General features: G+C 36.9%; 2 protein-coding genes across 2 annotated transcripts in view; both read left to right on the top strand.

The window, feature by feature from the left end:
- oxct1a (3-oxoacid CoA transferase 1a) overlaps positions 1 to 7,077 on the top strand; it is a 45,902-nt gene extending 38,825 nt beyond the window's left edge. Inside the window, exons 15-17 of the mRNA XM_079636876.1 lie at positions 508 to 588; positions 5,569 to 5,670; positions 5,784 to 7,077. Coding sequence (XP_079493002.1) covers positions 508 to 588; positions 5,569 to 5,670; positions 5,784 to 5,819 — 219 coding nt within the window. The 3' untranslated portion in view covers positions 5,820 to 7,077. The remainder of the gene's footprint in view (positions 1 to 507; positions 589 to 5,568; positions 5,671 to 5,783) is intronic.
- A 731-nt stretch (positions 7,078 to 7,808) lies between these two features.
- Positions 7,809 to 24,853, top strand: plcxd3 (phosphatidylinositol-specific phospholipase C, X domain containing 3). Its single transcript, XM_079636875.1, has 3 exons — positions 7,809 to 8,389; positions 18,361 to 19,069; positions 22,298 to 24,853. Exons 1-3 carry the CDS (start codon positions 8,287 to 8,289, stop codon positions 22,452 to 22,454), a joined length of 969 nt encoding a protein of 322 aa, XP_079493001.1. The 5' UTR covers positions 7,809 to 8,286; the 3' UTR covers positions 22,455 to 24,853.
- Positions 24,854 to 27,651: the final 2,798 nt, after the last annotated feature.

Below are 27,651 nucleotides of genomic sequence, written 5' to 3'. Positions count from 1 at the left end.
CTCGTATGTGCGCACTCGACGCACTGATCGCACATTGTATTTATGCACAGACATTTCTGTACATCCACGTTGTTTCCACACACATTCAGGATAATGTTTTGATTTGTAATGTGTATGTTGCGGTGTTTAGGAATTGTATTGTAATTGTATTGTATTGTAGTAGGTATATGCATCATTTGGTTTTTTGCTGTCCTTTTGTAGTCTCCAAGAGTTCCTTTTTGGAAATTTACCTTGGAATAAAAAGCAGAAAATACTTGTGAGAATCACCGAGTTTACTTTGATGGATATAGCAAATGATGACAAAATGAATGTGTTAAACAAGATAAATGGTGCATGCTTAATTTCATGAATGTGTGATTAATCGGACAAAAGGTTTTGATCACAAAAAAAATACATGTTTATATTCAAATATATTTTATTTTTCTATTTTATTGTTTGTATGTGTGCTACTAAAACTTCTACAGTATATTTTATAGTCTTTGTTTTGTTATTTGATGTATTTCTTAGGGTGATGAACACAAGATCATGGAGAAATGCAATCTGCCTCTGACCGGAAAACAGTGTGTGGACCGCATAATCACAGAAAAGGTGGGTTTTGATATAAAAGATTCATTGTTTTTACCCTTTTAGCATTAGGAGACTGCTTTAATCAACAGCCCACACCAGTCTCTTCTTGTACAGAATAAATGTCATCTATTCAGCAGCTTATCACTTCATCTATATACCGAATCACCCTCGGATTAAACCAGTCACCACAGTGAAAAGCTGTGAAAATGGCTTTGCTCTTTTTTTTTTTTAACGCATGTGCAAAGACATAAAGGGACATGACCAATTGTTATGACACTGCACATAGGCAGTAGAAAATGGAAATCTAATTATCGGACCAACCATAATCAAATCTCCTGATCAGAGCGACATTACACATCGACATATTTTTTTCAGACAGAGCTCTTTAATGTGAATGTTACTTAATAATATTATCAGCCCTGCCACATGGCCGAGGATCGGAAAGCTGGGAAAATCCCAGCTGGGTTGTGGAGAGTAAGGATTTGTTGTCCTCTCATCTCATCAAAAAAGCCTTAGGAGAGGTCCAGGGGCTCTTGAATGATGCAGCTGTTTATAGGCTATCTCAGCTACTCAGAGCTGCTGGTCTTTATGGACTGAGCCAGTGTTATCACTGAACTGTAGAACCGCAGTCTTACCTGCCTTCCTCCCCTCCTTACCTTTTAGTCTTCTCTCTGTCCCCTACTCCCTAACGCTTTGCCAGCGTTTGCTTTTGTAACAATCACACAACGTGGTTTCCAATGAAAGGATTCTGTCAACATTTATAAAGGTTAGAGCTCTCCAGCTACACTGGCACCACCTTCTATTCAGCCCGTGTTTGTCATGCCACCCCTGCTGTTTAACACAGCCCCTGTCTGTCAGCCTAACAAGCTGAGCTTCAGCTCTGGTAATAATAAGAACCGCTCGGATGTTTAACCTTCATGTTCGGCGAGACCCCAAGGCCATTGTAGTAGTAGCTCAAGAAACATGAAGTGTATTTTATTTGAATGCATCCTTGCTGAATTAAAGTATTAATTTCTTTCAAAAAAAAAAATCTTACTGACCTTAAGATTTTGAAAGATTATGTTTATTTTTCTGCAGAAACAATATTATTATTCTGCTGAATAAATAATTGTCTAAATAATAGTAATAATAAAAAATTAAAATTCATGCTTGCTTTGATAGAATGACCTAACAAGAAAATACAGCTTGAAGTTGATGGTACTTTAAGTATATTATTGTTCAATGTAAATGTTAATTCATATTTATTCATGATACATTGACTAATTAAAATAATTAAAGGGATACTGCAGGATTTAGCATTAAGCTTTGTATCAGTAGAAAACCTGTAGCATTTTCAAATTACCATGCTTCCCTCCCTTATGTCCCCCTGAGACAAGAGATTTATGTATTTTTTGTCTGTAAAAAATCCTCAGATGAGGCAAAAATCGTCATTTTGCGTCATCAGAGGCTTTTTTGTCCAGAGGCTTAAAACTACAGCCAGTAGAAGGCGCTAGATCCGCATGTTTTCAACCCTCCCATAGAGGGTAGGATCTCACTCACAGAAAGTACAAATAGTTTCAGCCATCTTAACTAAACAAGTGATGGGTTAATGTGCGTTTTAACATTGCTAAGAAAATTCCCGCTTCTCCGTGAGAGATACTGTACGAGACCGGTGCGTCTCACAGTAATCTCATCCGTAATCACGCCACCGGCCTCGCGTCGTTCTCCCGCGGCCGTCAGTCTAGTCCTGCTCGCCACAGTAAACATAATGAATGGCGACTGTACATTTTTGGAGATATCGAAATCCCGGGCAGACTTGTCACGGAGACTCACTAGTCACTAGTAGCCTAGCCTTGTTGTTTAACTTACTGCGCTCTTACCGGTAGGCGTGGCTTGGGAGTGGCCTCGTAGGGCAGCGAAGCAAGTGCATTCTGGGAGTTGTTGTCTTTCATCCACATGAGCCACAAATACATTTTCTGGCTTTTCTCAGTCTAGAAGGGTCCAAATTCAAAAATAATTTCACATTTCTACTACATAAATGACCCATTTTAAATTCACATTCATCTTTCCAGAGGTGAAGTATCCCTTTAAACAATATTAAAGGCACACCTTAAGAAACATGTGCTTTTTACTATTGCCATAGTGTATGACTGCAGAAAACTATATATGTTTGTATTGAACATTTATGGAGCAACAGATTTTGTGTGAAAATAAATCATAAAAGTGGGTTATTTTGTTTAAAAATCGTATAAATGTATGAGATGGCGAGGGGGGCCTTTTGCCCCACACACACGGTAAAAGGCTCAAATACTTTATCTAAAATAATGTTTTTAATAATGTCCAAGTTAATACTTGTTCAAAATAATCACTTAATAATCCAATTAAATCACAAAATAATCACTAGCAAAGTTTGCTAACTTTTTTCAGTTTATTTTGATAAATAAAATAATTTTTCAATTTTTTAAAATAGTTATACTGTTTAAAATATATTTAAAAAAAATATTAACAAAATTATTTTAAAAATAAATATTCTGAAAGCATTGAATGATATGATAATTTAATATAGATTTACAGTAGTAACATTAAATCATATTTTATTTTTAAATATGGTTTCATTATAAATATTGTGATTATCTCTAAGGTGGACACCCAACTAATATATGATATTTACCATCTGAAATGGAAAATAATAATAATAATAGTAATTCATTACATTTATATAGCGCTTTTCTCGACACTCAAAGCGCTTTACATAGAAGGGGAGAATCTCCTCAACCACCACCAATGTGCAGCATGCACCTGGATGATGCGACGGCAGCCATATTGCGCCAGAACGCCCACCACACACCAGCTTACTGGTGGAGAGGAGATAGAGTGATGAAGCCAATTAGTATATATAGGAGGATGATTAGGAGGCCATGATGGACAGAGGCCACTGGGCAAATTTTGGCCAGGATGCCGGGGTTACACCCCCACTCTTTCGGAAGACATCCTGGGATTTTTAATGACCACAGAGAGTCAGGACCTCGGTTTAACGTCTCATCCGAAGGACGGTGCTTTTTGTCAGTATAGTGTCCCCGTCACTATACTGGGGTGTTAGGACCCACACAGACCATAGGGTGAGCGCCCCCTGCTGGCCTCACTAACACTGCTTGTTTGCGTCAGCATTATCATGTTAATTATTGTGCCTTTCGCCCCAACAGCAGGGGCCCATTTTATCCCAAACATACGTTTACATATTCTTCCGTTATTAAATCTTTTTAACAGATTTACCGAACAAAATCTTTGAAAATCTTTAAGAAGACATTTGTCTCGAAATATATTCAATAATTTTAGCGAATCACATTTGCCACTTAAATCTACAACATTTTAAAAAAAACATAACATTTTAGATCATATTAATACAGAATCAACTTTGCGCTGCTTCCCGCGATCGCATCAGCACTTGCACAAGTGGAATCGCATTTCCACTTGCATCTTGAAAAGCGGATTTTTTGGAAAGTGCTATGGCAAGTTTTTGTGCCGTCTAGTGGTTTAGAGGAAAACAAAGTCAAAGGAGACGTTTACCCAGTGGAGCCTTTAACCCCATTGTACCCTACATTTCAAAATTACTGTTGACCCCAAACATAAAGACTGTAAAGTCACTCTCAGAAGAACATGAGGGTTAAGCTGTCTTTTTGAACCTCCCACAAAAATATTACAAAGAAAGAGCAACTGTTCGCGCCAATAAATGAAACTTAACGTATGTGATTCATATGTTAGTTAATGGACTTATTTTTATTATAAGATGCTTTTCATGTGTATGTGTTGCCCTAGAAATGTAACTAATGCAGGGCAAACATTGTTTCCTAGAATGAATATTAATCTAAAAGTGGCTTTCTTGGCCAATTTGCCACTTGTCATCTCAGCAGCACGCATATCTCCAGCAATGGAAGTTTTTATAGAAACATTGCTGGCAAGCTGTGATGTGATTACGCCATCCATCTTGCCGTATTTGACTGTTCAATTTGCCTTCCCCTGATTGTTAAAAAAAAATAAACAAGCACGCAGCACAATATCTCTGAGGAGAGAAACATTTTCTTGGACTGTCAGAGTTTACGGCTGGGACACTGGCAGGTATTAATGCTATCGCCTGCATTGTTACACACCCAAGCAAAACCTCCAGCAATTAAAGCCTCTCATTCAGGTGGAAGAGAGGATACAGAGACAGCAGGCTCAAGGCGAAGCGACAGCAAGCGTGCTGCCCATGGCAGGTTGTGCTCCACAGGTACAGGGTGTAATGAGACTACAGGAACATGAGATCTGGGTCACATTGAACATGCTAACATACATTATTTGGTTCAGTAATAGCCTTTAGCATGCGCAATGCATGCACTTGACCTCTCGCAAGTCATTGTGACGCAGACAAATGTGTTTTTATGCTTCTACAAACAGCATTGTGTATTAAGTATTGCATTTTTATGACAATAAAGTGTTGTTATTATATTAATGATGATTGTGATGGCTTGATGGAGAAAAACATGCACATTATGAAAAACATTTATTTCATAATGTGACATTATTTATGAGCTCACCCCCACCCCGCCACACACTTTCAATTATTTTAATTGAATTCATTTGCTTTTAATTCTTTTCTATTGCTGATTTTACGGTACAAATTAGAGTAGAATTAATAAGAATAAAGCAGTATTTAATCTCAGTACAGATCTAACACTATTCACTATTATTTGAATAGTGACCAAGAAATAGTGCAAAGTTGGAAATATTTTTTATTCCTTTTTTTTTTCATCATAACTATTTACAGGTTTAAATTCCCAGGCTTTCAATGTGTTCCCAGACAGAAACATGGTTTTATTTCATTACATCACAAAGGGCCTTTTTCTGTTTTTGTTTTTTTCCCACTACATTTAATTTCTCTACACTGTCTAACCACATCCTCAAGGTCAGAAGAGTTCACTTGCACATGGCTGCACATTTGATGGCACTTCTGTCATGGTCACATTGTTGTCCTCTCTTCTCCAGGCGGTATTCGATGTGGACAAGAACAAAGGTTTAACCCTGATTGAGGTTTGGGAGGGTCTGACACCAGCTGACATTAAGAAATGCACAGGGACAGACTTTGAGGTGAATGACAACATGTTAATTTTATTAACTGTTTATGAAATTCATCAGAGTCAAGAATCATCATCCAGAATACAAGTTCATAACTTTGACGACTTCTTTTTTTTTTCAAACAGGTCTCTCCTAACTTGAAAGCAATGCAGCAAATTTAACACATTAAGGAAAAATGCTTGATTTAGTTCGGACAGCTGACGGAAACCAAACGCTTGGTAAATCCCCAACTCAACTAGTTTTAGGTCTTCAACTGAAGATTTGCTAGGAAATTTCACTGAAACATATACAAAACAAATATTTAAAAAGGCCATCGAGCCATCACAGTAACTCCATCTGTTCAAATAAAGTCCATGAATGTGCAATAGCCTGAATGGTTGTTTTAGCGACGTCAATTTATTTAGTAAAAACAAACGTTTTGTTAGAATATTGTCAATAGGTTAAACAAGAAGTATTGTGTTTAATCACTCAAAACAACTCATCTGGATTTCATAATTAAAACCATTGCCATTCCCATTCAATTCAACTTTACAGCTCTAAGGCCTTACATGTTCTGTTCACAGTGTGCACATATTTGAACTAAGCAATAAATGTCTATTAATGACTTGGGCAAAAAAAAAAACATCTTGTGTTTTTATGTTCATGTACTGCAGTTTATTGTTAAACCCTTATATTGTTTTAACGTTATTCCTTAATTTCTTTAGTAGTACATAAAATATGTTAAGCAGAATAGGCTCTTTTCACAATAACGTCAGTTAACTTCCACCTATCCGCAAAGCAGTGTTTCTCCTCTTCCCTCTTACCTTCGCACCTGAGACTTCACGTGAAATTGTTATAACAACTTGAAATAGGAAAGTTATAAGTTAAGAGTAAGCCTAATAATTATTATTTATTTACACGGTCGAGTTCTTTTGGTAACGTTATTGATTATTTCCATTCTGTTACAGCTTTAGATGCTTAGGGAAGTAGGCAACTTTAACACCAATGTTATAGTCTATTGTCTTTGAATTGCTGTCCGAGTTGTATGACAACGATTACATTTCCACAAAATCTGTTATTGGGAATAACAAGAATATTGTTTTTAAAAACATTATTTAAGTTTTTAAGTTATTTTAGAGAAATCGAATATAAAAGTATTACATCCACATACGTATAATACTCTGAAGAATGAATGGTGTAAAGATTTTAGATCATTACATCATTCCATTTTTAAATGAGCCGATGCAATATGTTGAGATTATAAAATATGTAAGAAAGAAACAAGAAAGTATAGAATACTTTTTTTAATTTATTTAATGTTATTTCCTAGATAATTTATTTGGATAATTTATTCTGTAACAGTGAGAATACTGTGTAAATCCTCTGTATATTTTGTGTTTGTGACGTTCTTGTCCTGCAATAAAAAGAAACGATGATATGAGTTTTTTTTGTACGATGGGGAAAAATTATACAGAGCATACATGGACAGGAGTCATATTTAATGTCAAGTATTCTCTTGTCAATTTTATCAACGAATTGTTAAATTTCACATCCATAAATGCAAGTGGTCTGAAGGAAAAGCCAATATTATCCAGTTTCAAAACAAACAAAACCTAAAAACTACACTAATGAATAACTACACTTAACTTTATGAAAGTTGTGTCGCTGCTTCAATTTAAGTGTAAATCAAGTAATTTCAACTTAAATTATATTCAAATGACTTAAGAAATCAAGTTGAATCTCCTATAACTTAAAAAATTAAGTTGAAATTGATTAACTTATTTTAAAGTAATGTAAAAACATCACTGCATTATTGCAGCAGTGCATGCCAAACAATACAATGTCTATTCCTACTTATTGAATTAACTTTACTTGTCCTCCTGCAATATCAGTCTGAGACAATGGAACTTGGTTAACCACAGATGATCTCATCATAGTCCAGTTTCTCTGTCAGTTCGCATTAAAGGAAAGAGGACTTGTCACCCTGTGGTGATTACGGCCCTGCTTTCATTGCATCTTTTCTAAATTTAGCCTAATGAAAGTGAAAGGTGACCGTCTTTCTAACATCTACTTATAATTGGATAGCCTATTTGAATAGTTGTATCACCTATTTATTGAAGCTCTGCAATTCAAGCTTGTTGTTTTGTCATTTGTATGACGCATCTACACTTGTTGCACTGTTTGTTTCTGACGCGACTTGAACTGCTTCACTAATCAGACTTGCAAACATGTACAGCGACTGTGTTAGTAGGCTATTCAACTTGAAAGAGTGAATGTGTGTGATGCACGGATGGAGGATTCGCCCGCCCTGGTCCTCGACACTAAACAGTAGTTATTCAACAACATCAAATGAATTAATGAAATCCGCACGAGCCTTGCGCGCGCCACATGCTATCTAATTGCGCCCAGACCCAGCCAGCAGACACATGGGAGGGAATCATTTAGACCTGTTACATCCAACGAGCTTATATATGTTTGTAAAGACGCTCTTTAAATCCAGAAATCTGGGGAAATTGTGATGCATGTGTGCGGCGCGCGCCGTCTCGGGGGTGTGGTGATGCTCGTGCTGTGAACTCACGCGAGCGCGGGCGCTGAATACTAGAGCACTCCGAGCGACGCACGGACACTGAGCACCGGAGAACCGACGACATGGCTTCGTCTCAGGGGAAGAGCGAGCACCGTTATGCGGACTGGATGTCAAGTTTACCGGACACCTTGCACGCTATTCCTCTTACCAACCTCGCCATACCGGGTAAGCCTCGTTATGCCTTTTAATGCGCGTAGACTGTAACTGAACAGTTAGACATTTCTGCAGATTATAGCTATATAAATGAATGATGCTTGGGGTCCTGTTCTTGAATGACTTAACTGACCCTTTAATAAAAGTTTTTTGTTTGTAGGTTTTTTCGTCAACTCTTGCTCAAAACACACATCGCAGTGAGAGGGTTCTGCTTATGACATAAAATGGGTTCTGCTTATGACATACGCTATGTGACTTATAGGTTGTCGACATTAATATTGCTCCAATCCAGCGAGTTTAGAATAATGATAAAACGTGTGGCATACATTAAATAGGACACTTGTTGCTCGGGGCTCGAAATCCGTCTCTGCGACGGATTAATAGACATTACACATGTGCCACAGCTTCCTTTGATACAATATTACGAAATAACACAGATTATAAATATAGACCCATACTGTAGTTAGATGATCAACAAAATAAATCAATACAAAATTCCAGGAAATAATAATTTGTCACTATTTGTTCTTTTTTCATTACTCAACAGCTTAATGACAGGCACTAGTCTAAAAAAAAAAAAAAAAACTAAACACCTTATTCATGAGCATTAATTTCCATAATACCATGACACACCATACACTCTTTAAAAAAATAGGTTCAACCTTAGTTTAGGAAAATTATAAAATAATGTTTTGGGGGTTTTATTTAAAAAAAAATGTTTTTACTGTCCACTGAAAGGTTCTTTGGGCAACCAAAATGGTTCTTCCATTGCTTCACTGCGAAACCCCCAACCTTTATTTTTTAAGAAAGTAAAACACCTTATTCAATGCCAGTATACTCTCCATCATCCATAAAACCCTTCTCACAGGCTAGTCTCCATAATACACTTTATTACTTGCAATTGTGAGTAACTTGCCTAGATGGCATGCATGTAATGACAATAGGAACTGTGATTGTTGACACTGTCCTGAAGTGTAGAGCAATACAAACATGTAAGGCATGCAAGATGTTTGCATACAGGCGTTGCCTATGTTCATGGTGTACAACCAATAATGATTCATCACTTGTTGAGTGCATGTCAATATTTTCTGTTGAGACCAATCGTGATTGAACTCTCAATACTTGTAGAAATCGGTTTAAACCTTCATGCAGGCTTTTCTCACTATACAATGGCATTTTAAATGGTTAAGCAACATTTCAGGGGGTTAGACCTGCATTTAAAAAAAGAGCAAGGTTAATTTGTACTGTAGTGCCAAATTGCAATGCCAAATAATCACAGATGCATAACCCATAAGGGCAAAGTATGAACAAACCAGAACAAGTTTGAATCTTTTGCTGTTATTAGGGACTACACAGTGAATATTTAGGGACTGGTGTTACGGCCTGTGATATATGGGTTGTTGAACAGCACCAAATGCTGAAACAATCAGCCCAGAAAGCTCTGATTAAAACCCTGATTAACGTCTATGTCTGATTACAACCATGTGCTACAGGGATCATGCTTTCTTGATCATACTGTACAGTACGTGCTCTGACTTCAGCGTATTGTATGAAAAGCAAACTAAACTGCATCATTTGTATGGACCGCTGCAGTGGAGAAAATCACCTCATGCCACTGATACTGCTCTGGTCTGGATCCATCATTACAGCACTAGCACTGAAGCAGTATTTCATACTTAAGGACAACTTGTCCCATCACTCTTTTGTAAAACTTTTGTGAAACAGTGTTGTCGGCGCGGCTGTGGGTGGTTGATGGAGAGTTGTAGTGTAGCAGCCGTTTATCAAAAGGCTCTAAACGAATTATGTCTTGAGTAAGAATTCTGAACACGTACCACTCCCACACAGATATCTTGCAAATCTGTGAGCTTTTGAGTTGATCTCACAATGCACAGTTAATATTAACTCTTGAAGACATAAGATATCCATTAAAATCCTGCCCAGGGGCTCATAATCAATCAATCAATCAATCAATCAATCAATCAATCAATCAATCAGTCAATTTATAAAATCAAATCTGTCTGTCTCTATCATATAACACCACAATAAAAGCTTTTGTCCATCCATTCATTCATCAATTGTGCTCTGGCATAATGTTAGTCAAGCTTGATTTTTGCTTAACTCACGTTCGAAGCAAAATATAGATCATGTTTTTCAGTTTTATAATTAGAGAAGGCAATGGTCATTTTAGCTCCTCAGGATCAATTCCTAAAACATAATCATTGATCCTTTGCCTTTGTCTCATGAATTTTTCAGTAGTGTTTTATTTCAGCCTGAGGCACTTTTGCTTTCATGCTGTCATATTGTCAGGATACTGGAGGTTTGCATGATTCAGAAAAAAATAGTATTTTTGTTTTTTTGAAACTTGCATAATGCCTGTATATTACAGGCAACATGAAACTAAAATCGACCTATTTACTTTGTTAATGCATGTCCCTGGTCTTCTGTGTTATTCTCGTGTTCTTTTAGTGCATGTTATTCCTTATTTTCCCCCTCTGATGTCACTCTGCCATTGTGAGTCTGACTGTTTGAAAATATTAACCAATTGAGTGCAACAGTGCCCATCTATATTTGCGCTCTTGTTTAAAAGTATAAAAAGCATAAAAGTATTTGAAAATCAGACAAAAAAAAAAAGGTACAAGACTGTGTACTTAACAAACTATCCAAGAAGCATTATGAATGACATAAATGTAAAACAATAAAGAAATACAACTATACATAACTAACTACTGATTTAAAGGTATATATATGTATATTAGCATGCATATCACTAGGATATAGACCTTTTATTAGTACTTATAAAGCACATATTAATGCCTTATTCTGCATTAACATATTCTACATCTTTTAATCATACCCAATACCTAAACTTAACAACTACCTTACTATTAATGAACAGTAATTAGTAGTTTGTTAATTAGTAGTCGTTTGCAGATGTAAATTAGCCTGTGGCAAACTTTGGTACAATGCATCAAATGGTAACACTTATGTTTGAAATTGTACATGGTCCCTAATAAATAAATTAATTAATTTATTTTAAAAAAGGCAAAATTTTAGTTAATATAGTTAATAGTGAGAATTGAACCCTAAACTAAATTTAAGAGTGTAGTAATTTGACTCTGCTACATCATTCGCAATGCTTTACTGAGTAGGAGGAGCAATTTTGGTGTATTTTGCTTGCTGCAATTATGTGATTGGTGGAGAGTTCTTTGCAGAATAATGGTAATGTAGTTTTTCACCTGGAATTTCACTGTTTAATTATTGAATCAATAATTACTTTTTTTTAGTTGAAAAATATAGTTTTCGTTAAAGTTATCGTTAAATTCAATTTCCTTCTACCAAACTTCAGTTTGGTCTGGCTCCATTCTGGAAACTTTTCACAATCCAATCAATTCTCAATGGATAGAAAAATGGATTGCAAATAGCCATTCACGTGTACTACTTGAATCTTTATCAGTACAAGATTTACGTATCAGCCAAAATGTATTTCTAATATCAATTCCTTTCACGTACAGTCGCTTTTGAAAGATTCTGCTTCAAACGTCATCAAAGTCAGCCTGTGGACATATTATAAGGACATCCATGAGCCTGATATTTTTAAGCACTGCCACTCAAAAACGATCTCTGCCACCTCCTGCGGCGTGAAGGTCAGTGCTTGTGCTAAGAGAATCTAGTGTGTCTTTTATTTCCTCTATCTGAACTCTTTTTATAGTCGTTCCAAATTAAGAGGTTCAAGAAATCATTGTAGCCTCTCAACCCTCTCCTCAGATTAAACATTCGACTGATCCTCCTGTTGCTACTCAACATTGTTTACTTGTAGCATCGGCTTTGGCAGTATTTTGGAGGTCAGCTAGTCGTCCTCCACATACAGTAAACACTTGCAAAAGCATGAATCATTCTTCTATTGGCAAACAAGTCTCTTACTGAACAGAATAGATCTTCTACATTCTGCCCGCATATTGTAAATGCCAGTGGGGATTTTTGTCACCAGGGAAGGCGTTTATCCTTTTGTTGTAGAGATTGAACAGAGTTTAGGTACAAAATGAACCTGCGTACCTGTTAGAAAAATTCTTTTGAGTGGCTCTTACACTACTGTGCTCTTCTTGATGAGGTCATCACCCTGTTACGGTTGCCATTATCGCCTTCACTGGCGGCAGGAACCGGGGCAGAGGAATTGTGTCAGCGCTGAGAGAGGCTATGCTAAAGTGTCAAGCCCACAGAGTAAGCAGGACACCGCTGCTTTATCGGCCACTATGCTTAGAAAGCAGTACGCAGAGTGTTGCAATTCAGATGGAACCCTGGTGCTATGAGTGTTATGGAGAGCCATAATTGTTATTCATGCTGTGGCTCTTATATGTTCATGTATCTCTGCCTCTTAATCATGTAATCATCTTTTGAGTGGCAGCCAATGGCAGACACTGTAGAAACAGAAAAATCTGTGTTTGACATTGATCATCAGTAATATAATAATATAAACAGTAAAATTGTGAAATATTATTACAATTTAAAATAACTTTTTCTATTTTCAGATATTTTACAATGCCGTTCATCCCTTTTAAATGAATGATGGTAAAGCGGAATTTTCAGCATCATTACTCTTCAGTGTCACATGATCCCTCACAAAAAAGATTTGGTGTTTAAGAAAAACATTTTATTATCAATGTTGAAAACTGCTTAGTATTTTTGTGAAAACCTTTTTCAGGATTCTTTTATGAATTGAAATCTCAAAAGAACAACATTTTTGTGAATATAGCTAAAAATAAAACTTTCTGTGGTTGTTGTATGAACAGTAAAAATGTGTGAATGGCACTGGAGCCCTGTTATCTTGCCCTATTTTTCATACATGGTATGTAATCCCTCCTATTCACTAATGAAGTATGGAAGAAGGGATTACATCACAAAACCACAGCTTTTTGTTGATGAGATTCACCGAGGCTTTGTAATCTAACTGCAGTCGTATGTTAGAAGTGTTCTTGACATTTGACCTTGAGGCAGCAGGAGTGTGTCATTAGAAACTAGTCTGCTACGCCAAGGCTTTTTCCTGTCCATGAACAGCATCCATAGGCAGTTATTGGCTGAACTCTTTAAGTACAGTATGTTCACTTTGACTGATTGTAGTTGGAGACCGAAAAAATCATCAAACTCAAGGCACATCTTTGTTGCAGATAATCATTCTCTGAAAATTATTTTAATTACCCATTTTTCTTTTGTCCTATCTTTCATTTTTCTTCATAGCAGAGCTTTGCATTGCTTTGATGTCATAAATGCGTACCCAAAATGTTTCCCGTGACGAGGTGTAGGGATTGTTAAGTTATTTCCTGACAGACGCACGTACAAAATGATTTCAATTATTTGAAGTTGCACTAGTGGCATGAAAAGTTGTAATGGCTTCAAACCTCGAAGGCACCGTTTACTTGTGTCTGGTTCATCTTTAAATCTGTCTATCCATCCAATTGTTCATCCATTAATCCTGCACTTTAGAGCCAAAAGGGAGGATTTTTAGCCTGCCATGTCTCAATAAACAAGATAAATGGAAAAGATTAAGTGACCAGACATGAAAGCACAGTCACCATTGGAAAAAAAGAGGCACTTTTTCCTGTAATGATGACTTTATTTCCCGCTGAACTGTGAGGCGGTCCACTGTGGTTGACAGTGACATGACAATCTTTCGTGATAAGTAGTTACATCCTCACAGAGCAGCCTAAAGGTTTACAGGAAAACCTTGAATAGAATCTACTGTAAGATTTGCTGCTGCTGGGTGTGTGTGTTTTTTTTTTAGAATGATAGCATTTCACTGGACTGCAAAATGTGACGTAGGACAGTCAATCCAGGGAGATTTTGAAAGATCAAATTGGAAAATAACTCATGTCTTCTTTCACCATATCCACACGAAGACAATATAACAAGGCTTAGGATGAAAACTTTCTTCATCTTGGTGCCCTTCAGTGATATTGATAACAGATGTCCTGTGTCATATTGTGAATTTTAGTGAGTAATCATTATCCAGGAATGAACTGTTTTGTGTAGTATGTTTTATATTTATATACTTTTTTAATATACTTTTTATTATTTTATGTGTATATGATTATATCATTTGCTTTTTATTTAAAATTCACTATATTCAAACAGTAACAACAGGACAGGTTTGTGTCCTCTCTACACAACAAGATTTATTGTTTCAATAGTCTTTAATCAAAGTAGTCTTTAATCTGCTCTAATGTTCCTCCTCTCTGAGGTTCAGAGGTGAAACATGAGACCAATCAGTCACTTTCATTTTGTTAAATGGTCCATTTTCCCAGAAATCATTTCTATCCTAATATCAGCTTAGTGCATCTCAAAGCTGGGATCTCGTAGCAAGGAGACACTCCTTTGCATTTAGCTGAAGAGCTATTAAAAAGCTAAATAAACGCATGGGTCCTAATGGAGCTGACGTTGTTAAGACCTGTAGAAATTCACCTTCTACGTTCTACAGAAAGTTTTCTTCTGTTAAACAACCATACAGAGTTTTAGATGTGGGTTTCTTTAAGGTTTGCACGAGTGATATCTTAAGGAGAATAGACAAGTTGCTATTCATTCAATTTTAAAATGATCCTCCTGTTTAAAAAATATAATAAAATAGGATATTTTATAACATGCATAGGTGTTGTGTTTGGAGAGAATGAATGAAAACCATGTTAAAGTAGTAATGTATATTGTGCTGCGTATGTTCATAAAAACTGGTCTTACCGTTACACTGACATCTTACCTTCAGTTTCTGAACATGGAAATTGTGTAAGAGGAGACTTCCCTCCCTTTCCACGAACCAGAAGGCATTACCTGTGTCAAGGAGGGAAATGAGACATTCACTGTTACTCATTCATCTGAATTTAAAACAGAAACAAAGTCTGTATATTTCCAGGCCAATCTGTTTAATGAACATTCATTAGATAAATGACACATTAATGCCATATAGAGACAGATTGTCATTGAACTGAAATGCAGCAAATCTCTGAGGGTAGTAATTCAAATTCTTCTAAATTCTCCTTTCTTTCTTTCTTTCTTTCTTTCTTTCTTTCTTTCTTTCTTTCTTTCTTTCTTTCTTTCTTTCTTTCTTTCTTTCTTTCTTTCTTTCTTTCTTTCTTTCTTTCTTTCCTGTTAAAGCAGCATCTAATGCCTCCATCATTTCCACTGGTTTTGTTGTAGTGGTGATTTTCCGAGCAGACAGCTGTTTGCCTAATGGCCCTTTTCCATGGTGAATGTTGATGGCTACAGTGCTGCCTTCAGATGCAGAGACGCATTGTTTATTCATTAAAAATAATATTCAGAGAGTCTCTCTCACACGCACCGGCTATAGACTGCTTAATGCTTTCATTTAATTACATTAGCAATGCATCTATTTTAATAGTTGTTTTGATTTTTGAGATCAAACATGGCACCTGGCTTTGCTCTGTATTTAAATCGAAAGCGTGCTCGTGGACTCCATGTTATTATCCTGTAGGCCCTGGCAACGCTTTTCCCTCATGCTGCACTGCTGCAGTCAGAATGCAAGTGTTGGCTATTACATTATTCTATTTAACCATTACAGCAGCCATTATAATGTATTCTTAGGTTCCTGCTGTACAAAAGTACCACAGATTGTCAGGCAGTATTAGATTTGAGTATTTTTCAGAGCAAGTCACCTTAAAATCATTGTTCTCCTCATTTTTAGAACAGATGGCCCCGTACCAAATGCACTCAAAAAAGAATTTTTAAGGAAGTTTACTTAATTCATTTGTGTGAAAACTACATGAATCATTTTTGTTGACATCTAACTGGGCAGTGGATCTGTAGTTCCCAGCATGCTTTGCAAGGGACTGCATAAATTTAGGGATTAAAGTGTTATTTTATGTGTTTTTCAGTTAATGTTAGTGTTTAATGTTCAGTTATGTTAGAAACTTAGAAGACTTTCTGTAATGTTTTTGAATTTTGTGGTTACCATTATAAGGGCACTCATACATTTTATTTGCATTAAACCACACTCGCAGTCCTGCACAAGTAATATTTAATATTACTATGTAGAAAGTGGTTTTAATCAAATAGAACACTAGTAACATCTAGCAGTGATTGTAGAGTCAAATTAGCTAAAATTATAATGTTGGCGATTTTAGGCAGGACAAAAACTAACCTGACTAAACTTTATCTAGCAGCAGGATTGACTAAATTAATATATGTTCATACAACAAGATTACAACAAATCATTTCAAACAAATTAGATTTTGTTGGAAAAAAGTTTTCCTTAATTAAATTAAGTTCGTTCAACATCTTATTTTTTGAGTTTGGTACACTTGACGTGTATTTGTCAAGTGTCTTGTGCATACGAAGTCCAACAGACCATAGAAGAGGGCTGTTCCATAATATTAAGATGCCAAATGTAATATTTTTCGGGGGCATGCGAACCAGAATATTTTGTTGATGAAACGCTGCTATCTACAGTTTTATGCTATAGTATATATTATTTTATTTTTTACTAAATAAATTAAGCACCAGCTTTGAGTCATAATTTTAGGATATTCAATAAATAGGTTGACTTGAACTTAAACTATTTAAGCTACTTAACAGAATATCAAAACATCTAAAGTTTTTTTAAAGATGTTTTTGCCTTATGGTCTCCAAGTTAATTAAAAATAAAGTTGCTATTATGAAATATTTTTAAAATGTAAAATAACTGTTTTCTATTTTAAACTATTTAAAAATGCAATTTATTCTTGTGATGGCAAAGCTTTGCGATATTCCCCCAGTATCAGCACTAGAACCGTTTCACAGTTTGTATCACTCCGCTTGCGGCGACTGTGTATGGCGGTCGAGCAAATCCATATTTTTTTTTACAAATAGGCTACTATTGTTGTTGTGTCATGAAATGTAGTTTTAAGACTTTTATAGGCGAGAATGTAGTTATTTAGACCTCTAATATGTGACTCATATATAAAAATAGCACCTATTGAAAAACATTTTTAGACACTTTCAGAGATGTGAGCTCCAGTCCGTCAGTGGCCGTTCAGCGCTCATGTACAGCCGAGAAACGCTTTATCTCGGCCAGTCATTCGGAAATTTGCCACTGGCTCTTAGATACTGTAGTTGTTAAACATGAGATTTAATTAATTTGGGGTATATCAAACATCAGGCAATCTTTGGTCTTATTAATCTATTACTTGTTCCAGAGCAAATCGATTTGGGTTAAGGGGGAAAATAAGTTTATAACTTTATATGTATGCTATACATTTTTACTTGTGTTTATTTCCTATTGTATTTTATAATGGCTATTGTTGTTCATTTAAATATTAGTGTGCAATAAATATTATTTTATATAAGTAGTATGCCTTATAATACAGGGCTGTTGAATGCTTGAATCTGATTGGTTGACGAAAGTTCCAAGGTGTACAATTATTTTCAGGGAAATGCACAGATAAAGTAGTTCTAGGTAGTTTTTGGTCTTACAGTTCCATATCACTTTGCCAAATAACTTCAGTTATTTCAGAGGTCCTTACAGCCTACAACAGCAGTTCTAAAGTGATTTTTAGAATTAGTAACAGAGGCTTGGGCTTAACTGTTTAACTGGCAACTTTAGATTTGATTACGTGGCGGAAGGAAATAGTTCTGCTTAAAAGAGGGTTGTTAAAGACAGTCCGTTGTTGTTTCTTATTTATTTACTCACTTGTGGTCATGCGATATGGCTTTATATCAGCACACTATGATGAATACATACGACCGAATCACAGCCGTGCTGATATACAGCTACTGGTGTAATATTGCTCTTATATGCAGTATGTGGCCTTTCCTCTATGTGAATGTTGTCTTCACAGAGCAATTTCACAGAGCAAGACCGGTGGCTTTTGCTATTACACGAGTTGCCCATTCAGTTCCCTTTGGAATATTTTATATGAGCCAGAAAATTGTATCACTCAGTTGTCATCATCATATTTATGTTCTCTCTAAATGAATATCACTAACTCAGAAATCTTCTCATCCAGGTTCCCATGACTCTTTCAGTTTTTACATCGACGAAGCCTCACCAGTTGGGCCGGAGCAGCCGGAGACAGTGCAGAACTTTGTCTCTGTGTTTGGCACTGTGGCCAAGAAGCTGATGAGGAAGTGGTTGGCGACACAGACCATGAACTTCACCAGCCAGCTGGAGGCAGGCATCCGCTTCTTTGACCTCCGCATATCCACCAAACCCAGAGACCCCGACAACGAGCTCTTCTTTGCACACGGCCTGTTCAGCGCCACTGTACGCGAAGGCCTGGAGCAGATCAGCACCTTCCTGGCCTCCCATGCTCGCGAGGTCGTGTTCCTGGACTTTAACCACTTCTACGGCGTACAGAACCTCCATCACGAGAAACTGGTCCAGATGTTGCGCACCATCTTTGGAGACCGACTCTGTCCGGTAGTGTTTGCTCAAGAGGTAAGCCTGAAGTACCTCTGGGAGAAAGAGTTTCAAGTGCTGGTCTTCTATCACAATCCAATGGCTCTGGAGGTTCCTTTCCTGTGGCCGGGTCAGATGATGCCCTCTCCTTGGGCCAATACCACAGATCCTGAGAAGCTCATTCAGTTCCTTCAAGCCTCAGTAAAGGATCGGAGACGCAAGGGCACCTTTTTTGTGTCGCAGGTGGTTCTCACTCCCAAAGCAAGCACCGTCATGAAGGGTGTCACCAGCGGTCTGAGGGAGACCATCACAGAGAGGTAGGACACTATACACCATTACAACATCCATTCTGTGAAATGTGTGGCATCAAAGAACGTGTTGACTCATTAGATCTTGCTCTCCGTTATCTTCAAATCAGCACCAGGCAGATTTTTTACAGTCCCAATTTAATCTCATTACAGTTATTAGCCGTTGCTCTGAGTCTCTTGGGCTTCACTGATCAGGATTTGTCAGGCTTGGTTAGAAACATGAAACTCTTGGCAGAAAGCAGATTTCGAAATGGCTCTGGATGACAGAATGACATATTCAGTGCATTAATTCTAGAGTGAACCAATATTCTGCTCATTCAAGTGACTGGGAGGGGGCCTTTCCACTTCCCGCATTGAATACATTGGCATCTGCATCTGTCATCTTCTATTATTCTTTTTCGCCTGTCAGCAGGAATGATATATAGTGTGCCATTAGGCATGTAGCTAAGCACAACCATAATATATAGGCAATGGAATTGTAAAGGAATTTAATAATTTGATTCCTCTTAATGATTCTAAGAGGAGTTTCTTAAAAGAATGTTAATTTAGTATATTTGAGATATTTTTAAATATTTTCCCAGATGATGAAATAATTTAGATAAAAAATGTTTTAAACAATAAGGTATTTTGTGTGTGTAATGTTTTTGTTTGGGCATGAAAAAGGTCTGCAAAGTTACAATGCACAATGTCCACTCCAAAGGGAGTTATATCTCCCTGAAACGCCTCGATTGTACACTAAAAAATGCTGGGTTGTTTCAACCTCAACCGTTGGGTTTAAAATTGAATTTAATGGGTCGGTCTATATATTTGACCCAAACATGGGTTGAAACAACCCAGCATTAACCGAGTGTATAGTCTTGAGTTTTCTTATGAGAACATACACGTCACAATATTCCTCATTTTAATAATTCCCACTCAAGGCATACACAAAAATAAAGGGCCGAGGCCTGGTTGAGTTGCGTTAATAATGTGTTAAAACCTGTAGTTATGGTAACGGGCTTGACTTTCCAAAACACGCTCGGAGTGGTTGACCAATCACAACACAATGGTCCAGCTGACCAATCAGAGCCTGTTGAGCATTTCAGAAGGAGGAGCTTCATAGAGACTGGAACTAAACAGAGTGTTACTGACAGACATGGAAGAGAGGTGCTGCAATAATGCAAAATATGTGAGAATTTTTCGAACATTCAAGCATGAAAACTTATTAGACCCCAAAAACAAAATCAAGAATTTGAAAAGGGGTATGTTAGGTCCCCTTTAAATACAACTTGAAATCTGTATGTGTTTGATTCACTAAAAAGAACTGGTTAATGTGTTTGGGAATCATTTTAACTGCACTGGTCATGTTGAACGGCTTTGATTCACTAAAAAGAACTGGCTAAGAAAGTTAAGAAAGTTCGTAGGTATATGCTACGGGTCAACAGTTTGGGATTGGATTCACTGACTCCAAACTTTTGAACGTTTTTTCAATGAATAGCGGTGTTGGGTCATCACTGAATAGTAGTGCAGGAAACTCGGTAGAAGAATTCGAGCGATTCCATTGATGGAACCATCATCATTCAGTTATGGTATTTAAAAATGTGTAACCTTTTCTGAACCGTAATAATACCTGTGATACCACCTTCATGCTCCACATACGTAGCGTAACCCCCTGGGTATTTAGTGAGGAGCTGCACATTATTTCTGCTTAGTGTAACTGGAACATTAGCTAAAGGGCAGAGATGACACCAACGTTAGTCACCCTGGTTACTGGAAGACTCATTCAGAAGTGTCATCTCAGCATTTAACACGTTAAGCATCAAATCTCTATTTTCTCAGGAAAATGTGCACATTGGTCATAAATGTTCATTTTATGGCCAAAGCCAATGTGATATTTTGGTAGATTGTGTCATTATTTTTTTGCATCAACTCTGCTGATGGCAAATGAATTATAGATGAGGGGAGAGGTGGGGCACAGAGAGTAAAATGATACGGTCTCTGCCAGCACACTGCAATCTGACAAGGATGGCGTCTTATTAGCTGATAAAGTCTTCTAGCCCCTGCATCACCTCGGAGTGAGCAGCAGAGCATGAGATCTCCTGAGTCATAGCCCTCGTAGACCTAGCTAACAATAGATATAAGTTTTGTTACAAAGTGAGCTGCCTCTCTAGATAGCATCATAACCACACAATTTATGCTTCCTCATTATTATGGAAGCCCATTTACGTCACAGAAGAAAACAAAAATCTGGCTTTGGTAAATTATGACATAATTAAAAACATGAAATTTTGACATTAAAATAGCATAATTACAACAAAAAGTGTCATAATTATGAGATAAAATATCAAAATGATTGACTGTCATATAATTTCTACTTTAACTCATAATTATGACTTATGCCCCTATAATCTCATACGTCATAATTTTTTGTCATAATTTTGACAGTTAATTTCAATTTGGACTTTTAATTTCAGAAATGTAACTTTTTCTGTCATAATTATGATTTAGCAAACATGATTTTTCCCTTATGTGTTGGAAATGTGCTTCCATAGAAGATACCTTGTTTTGACAAAATTTTAAGGCAAAAAAAAAAAAGTACAAAGTACAAAAAAGTATCCTTCATGAAGAATGCTGTCCCAGAATGCACTGTGAGATGGCTGACGATGCGAGATAAATGTTGATTATTACATTCATTCGGTACTGAAAATTATCTATGAGAATAGTTTAATAATGAAAAAAAAATATTAGCGAGTTAAAATAGTAGTAATTTAACAGTAAAAAAATAGTCATTTAAACTAGTTAAAGTAGTAATTTAAAACTAATTAAAGACTATTTTATCCAAATTTACATTTAATCATTTAGCAGACGACTTACAATTGGACAATGCAAGTGCTGTGACCATTCCCAGTTTAGTCTAACGCAGTTCACGCAAGTGTGTATAGGTCTAAAGTATATGCTTACTAAAGTATTGCATCACGATTCAAGACGAACAACAAATCCTGTGTGAGTCTGTTGTGTACTTTGCATGAGAAGCACTACTTTTATGGCACACAGAGTTGCTGACTACATTCTAAATCGGTCATTTATGAAGTATAATTTCAGTCAGGATGCTTCCTTAAAAGGCAGCAGCCTATGTTAGCAGCAGTCAGCAAGGCTGTTCACTATGTTTTGAAGCTGAGCTATTTTTTTCACAGATGTTCAGTTTGGGAACAAATCCCCTTATATTGAAACAGACTGTATGTGTGTGTATTTTCTCAGGGCTCTTCCTAGCATGATGCAGTGGGTCCGCTCTCAGCGACCCGGGGAAAGTGGAGTAAACATCATCACGGCCGATTTTGTGGAGCTGGGGGAATTTGTCAGCGCGGTTATCACCCTCAACTACTACCTGGATGACGAGGACGAGAACGACACCTGAACCTCCAGATTTCCCACATCACCTGTGGTATCAATTACGTGCTCCCTCTCCTCTTTGCCATATTTTTAAGTTTTACTTATTTATTTATTTTGGGGGGTGGATCAGAGAAGCTCTGTTCATCTGACATTTTTAGGGCTAATGAAAAGCATGAGAATGAGCATAGAGACCAGACACAGTCAGGTGGAATAAATGCAGGTTTTGTCTGAGGATGAATGGGGGCAGATGGTGATTTCATTTCTTTCTGGGTGAAAAAGGTGACTGGCCTTTTCCCATGTTTCTCTGCTTCCTATCTGTTGGACTACTAGTTACTGATTCACATGCTTGAAACCTTGATAAGTTTCCCAAATTCTGCTTCTGATGAAAGTAACGGTAACATTAACTCATTTCATGGGAATAAATATCGTTTGTACAGTAAATGTGATGCTGAATCTATAGTAGGTTTATTTCTAGTGGTCAAAGTAACTTGTAAGATTGTCGAGTTGTAAATACTTGTAAACCTATTGAATTGTAACTTTGCTCACTATTCGTCATGCCCGAACATACATCCAAGAGTAGAGGCTACGTTCGGGGCCTCGATCTGGTCTTACAATGTTGAAGAAGTGAACTATTAGATGTTTGTACTCACAACCAAAAATTTCAAATGTATGTAACAGTATTTTTGCCTTTCTGCCATTATAAACACTAATAAGTGAGGCTTTGTATCTACATTTTTGTAGTTGTCTTTCACGTTATCAAACAAATGGAAGATTGTTTCCGCCAATGAATATAAATTAAAAAAGGTCATTTTAATTAGTCAGAATCGCAAGATATAAACTCACAATTGTGGGGGAAAAAGTCAGAATTTGTGAGAATAAACTCAGAATTGTGAGTTTTATATCCTGCAATTCTGACTTTATAACTTGCAATTGCAAGTTTATATCAGAATTGTCAGAATTGTGAGATAAAAAGTCGCAATTATCATTTAAATCTTTTTTATTCCATGGCAGAAACAAGCTTCCACACTAACGGACTCTTTTATATATCCGTGAATGTAAATATTCATTGCATTTGCACTGCTCTGACTGTGGACTGTTAAAGAGTGGCCATTGATGTTTGCTAGTGCAGGACAAAAATCCCCAATAATGACTTAATAAATGCACAATTTGCATTCAGTTGTAAACATGCATACAGTGCATAGGGAAACACACATGGGACTCACTTAATGGGTGTGAACAGACTTATTATAACGCCATTTTCTAATCAGCCAGATTAATTGTATAAATGGCCATGCTAATGTTTTAATCACACAGATGACAAGTAATTGAATTGGTTCAATATATGACATTATGGAACAATGTCCCTTTGTCTTTCCTGTTCAGATTAGTCCTAATGGGCTGCAACATTAAGGTCATGTGACACTGGAAAACCAGATCAGAAAGTTTGCAGCATTATTTGTTCTTTAAAGCATTTAAATAATGTTCATTAAAGGCAGGGTAGGTGATTTGTTCCAGAAACATTTTTTGTTATGCTGGTTGAAAGTCTCTTCACATCCTGATGGCAATCACTGATGTTATTGATGTAAAAAAGTTATGTGGTCTAAATGTATTTATATGTATATGTATCGTCTGTGGAAGGTGTTGCACCATAAAATGTTCATCCAATCATTGCATTCAGTCCGATGTCCTACCTGTCTGTCGACGTATGTATTACCTCCGCGCACCCTGCTCGCGCAGACATCACATGTCATCAGTGCGTTTCATGCTATGCAGAGTTAGACAGACATCAGCCACAGAGTACCGCAACCAAAATAGCAGCCATTTTACAGTTCCTTATGCACCAAAACAACAAGCTTATGCTGCGTTCACTCCATAACTACTGTAATTTGTAAGAGATGGAAACCCGGCCGTGACGTTATATTCGGAGCGGTTTGTGACTCGAATTTATGCATTTCAATGGCAACACTATCAACGCCAAAATTAATCTTCAGCAGTCAGGTGGTACAGGTCAGTGTTCTTTAAGCTGTTTATGTTTAATATTATTATGATGTTATGTGCTTTCAGACATGAGGTAGTTTAACGCAGTCTCGCAAGACGCTTTGGTTTGCTCCCTGCTGTACGCGTTCATGTGTTTTGAAGGAGGCGTGGCCTTTGGAGACGCTCTGAAGGGAGGGTGGGATCTTATGCTTTCAAAGCTAGCTCGCTATTGCTAGCCTCTCTGAAAATTGCCTACCCTACCTTTAATGTGACAATCCCATGGCCAACCTGGAGCATGGACTTGTGTAAATGCATTAATTATGCCTTTGTACAGTATGAAATCGCATGTAGTCGTCAAGGTCGATGAATTGTACGTAAACTTTCTATGGGTATGTGTCCTACTCTAACATTTCTGACTGGTGTACAATAAATGTAAATACTGCATATAAACCACATGGTGTGTTTCTTTTACGTAACTTATTTTTTGTCTCGATCTACTGTAATCAAAAATACATGAAAAATACATGACTATTCCATGACATGCAGGGGGGAAAAGCATAAAACAGGAAATTATGTCATATGTCGTGACTGGGTGTCAAGGACAATAAGTCTTAAATTCAGATAAACTGACTTTTTTAAGACAAGGCAATATTAGTTCAGGGGCCAGATGCATAAACTTAGCTGCTAAGTTAAGACTGTTAAAGGAATAGTTCACCCAAAAATAAAAATTTGCTGTTAATTTACTCGCTTTTTTTCTTCAGTAGAACAGTAAAGAAGATTTTTAGCTGAAACCAAGGTCCTCTGTGGTTTATATAAAGGCCTAATGGAAGTCAATGGAAGGTTTCAAAAACTTAGGTTTAGGGGAGGAACTTCATGCTTAGTTTTCTTTCTCTCTTTTTCCCCCCAAAAAATCGTACATTTTTGAATTTCGGCCCAAATTCAGTTGGATTTGCCACTAATTTGTCAAAACTTAAAATAGTAACGTTTTCTCATGAGATCGGGTTGTTGCCTTAAAAAAATAATTTACAATCATCGCTGATAATGTTAGTTTAAATAGTTAAATTGCAAGTGCTGAAATTCTTGCTTTACATCTTCTATGATGTCTCCCATCCAATGAGCCTTGATTGTTGAAATAAAATTGAAATGCAGATGAGTAGCTAATTTGAATAAATAACGATAGAAAACATAACATTTGCAGAGATGTAGGCCTACAGTTTGCCAATTCTATCTCTCTGTGATGCCGAGAGCAGAGTCCGTGGCCTCATTACATGCTTTCTCAATTACAGCTATTCATCGCTGGCAGAGGTCCGCTCAGCTTGTTTTGACAATGGCACTACGCAGCTGTGAAAAACCTCTCTTTCACTTATCCGGAGCACTGCATGCTCTCTTTTCTGATTGTGAGCTTACTAGTCGAAAGCTGTTAGTCTGCTGATTGTATTTTGTAAACCGCAACGCAGAAGTGTTGGTGTAACTGTGATTCTCTAATTTACAGCACAGCTGCTGTTCAGCGGTGTCACGGTATGCAACTGACCTTTTGAAAATCACTTGGAGACGTTTGGAGATGTTATACAGTATACAAGCTGCTTAAATGTGTTGTAAGTGATTTTAGTCAGTTTGCTGTCAACCACACATCCTCCTCTTCTCTAAAGAAATGTCAGCAAACTTGAACATTCAAAATGATACACAGACAGAAAAGCTTTATTATTGGCTTATTATCTGATTGGCTAAAAAAGCGAGGGATGCTCCCTTTTTCAAAATAAAATTTTAATAGGATTTTTTTGATGATTGTCATTTTCCATTAGCTACAAAATATAGAAATTGATTAGAAAAAAATATACATGAAAAAATAGCCTCAACCAAGCAATATGATTTATGTATCTCACTGAACCACTAATGTGGGTTATTTAGAATCGATGATTGCTATTGATTAATACTGATAATAATATTTATAATGGTAATTTGCCATAGATGGTCTTAAAATCTAAATGGCCACCTCAGTGTTAGTTATTAAAATGCAAAATGAAGACTATCAGTGCAGCTGTGATTTGAAGGAAGTTTGAATTTTGAACCAGCAATAGTTCTAGATGTATTCAATTGCTAGAGGTCATATAACAGTAAAGAGAGAAATGTTTCTCTTGGGCATAAATAAAAATCTGTTGTGGGAGGCAATCATGATATCATTAGTAAGTTTCCATTTCTGATTAAGAGTGGACATGACTGGCTTTTTCTCCTGCCAACTGAATCTGTTCGTGTTTGACAGTTGCCAGCAATTTACCAAATAAGGTTGGGCATAAACCTCACATTCACAGTCCACAGTGTAATTACGAGCAGCATGGGACCATTCTGAAAGCGGCACTGGCGCAGGATAAGAGTTTCTCTAATGCCAGCGTGCTTTCAGACAGGCAGCTGAACAATATTAGCCTGTTAGCACATCCTAGTTTGACAGCATCTATTTACAAGTCGAATCGAGTCGAACAAGTCAAAGGCAACTGTATAAAGCCTGTATAAATGATGGTGTCAAACATTTTAGTGATGTTACCAATTTAAATAAACACTAGACATTGCTGCATGCATCACCATTTAAAGCAGCTTACTTGAATTTGTTTGCCTGTTATCTAATTGTTTCTCCAAACCGGCAGACATTACAAACTGTGAGATTTAGTCTGAGCTGGATCACACAGTTAATTCTTCAGTTGTGTCTCATCAGAACCACCAACCGAATACTCCTTTCCAGTCCAATTACAAAGCACTCAAGAAAAGTAGATAAAGATACAACATTATTTGACCTTTTTATGTATATTTACAAAGTTCTGGCATGAAACTCTAGATGGTTCAGGTTAGGTCCTTTTACTCACCTGTTCATAATCACATCGTTATCTATATAGGGCGCAGCTGATTGGTTCCTACCGTATCAGTAGCCAATGGGCTCGCTGCTCAACCTTCAAATAGTTGGGTAGCATTTGCCTTAGCAGTGCAGCGTGCTTCAGAAACCCTCCACCTTCCCCAGCTCCACCTGTATGGATCTGCTATGGCTACTTCATATATATAGCGTTGTGTATGCATTGGCAGCACGTCCCGTACTTGCTCTGCCGCAGCAGCAATAACCTACAGCAGCAGCAGCAATAAAAGCAGCAGCAGCGTAGTAGATATATTACATACAACATTGTCAAACCTATGCATGCCAATCACTCCAAGAGTTGTCATGACAGAAGTACATAGTATAAGTTTTTAAAAGACACCCATAA

This window comes from Phoxinus phoxinus, assembly GCF_949152265.1.
Source record: "Phoxinus phoxinus genome assembly, chromosome: 15".
NCBI lineage: Eukaryota > Metazoa > Chordata > Actinopteri > Cypriniformes > Leuciscidae > Phoxinus > Phoxinus phoxinus.
This window is presented reverse-complemented; position numbering and strand designations above follow the sequence as displayed.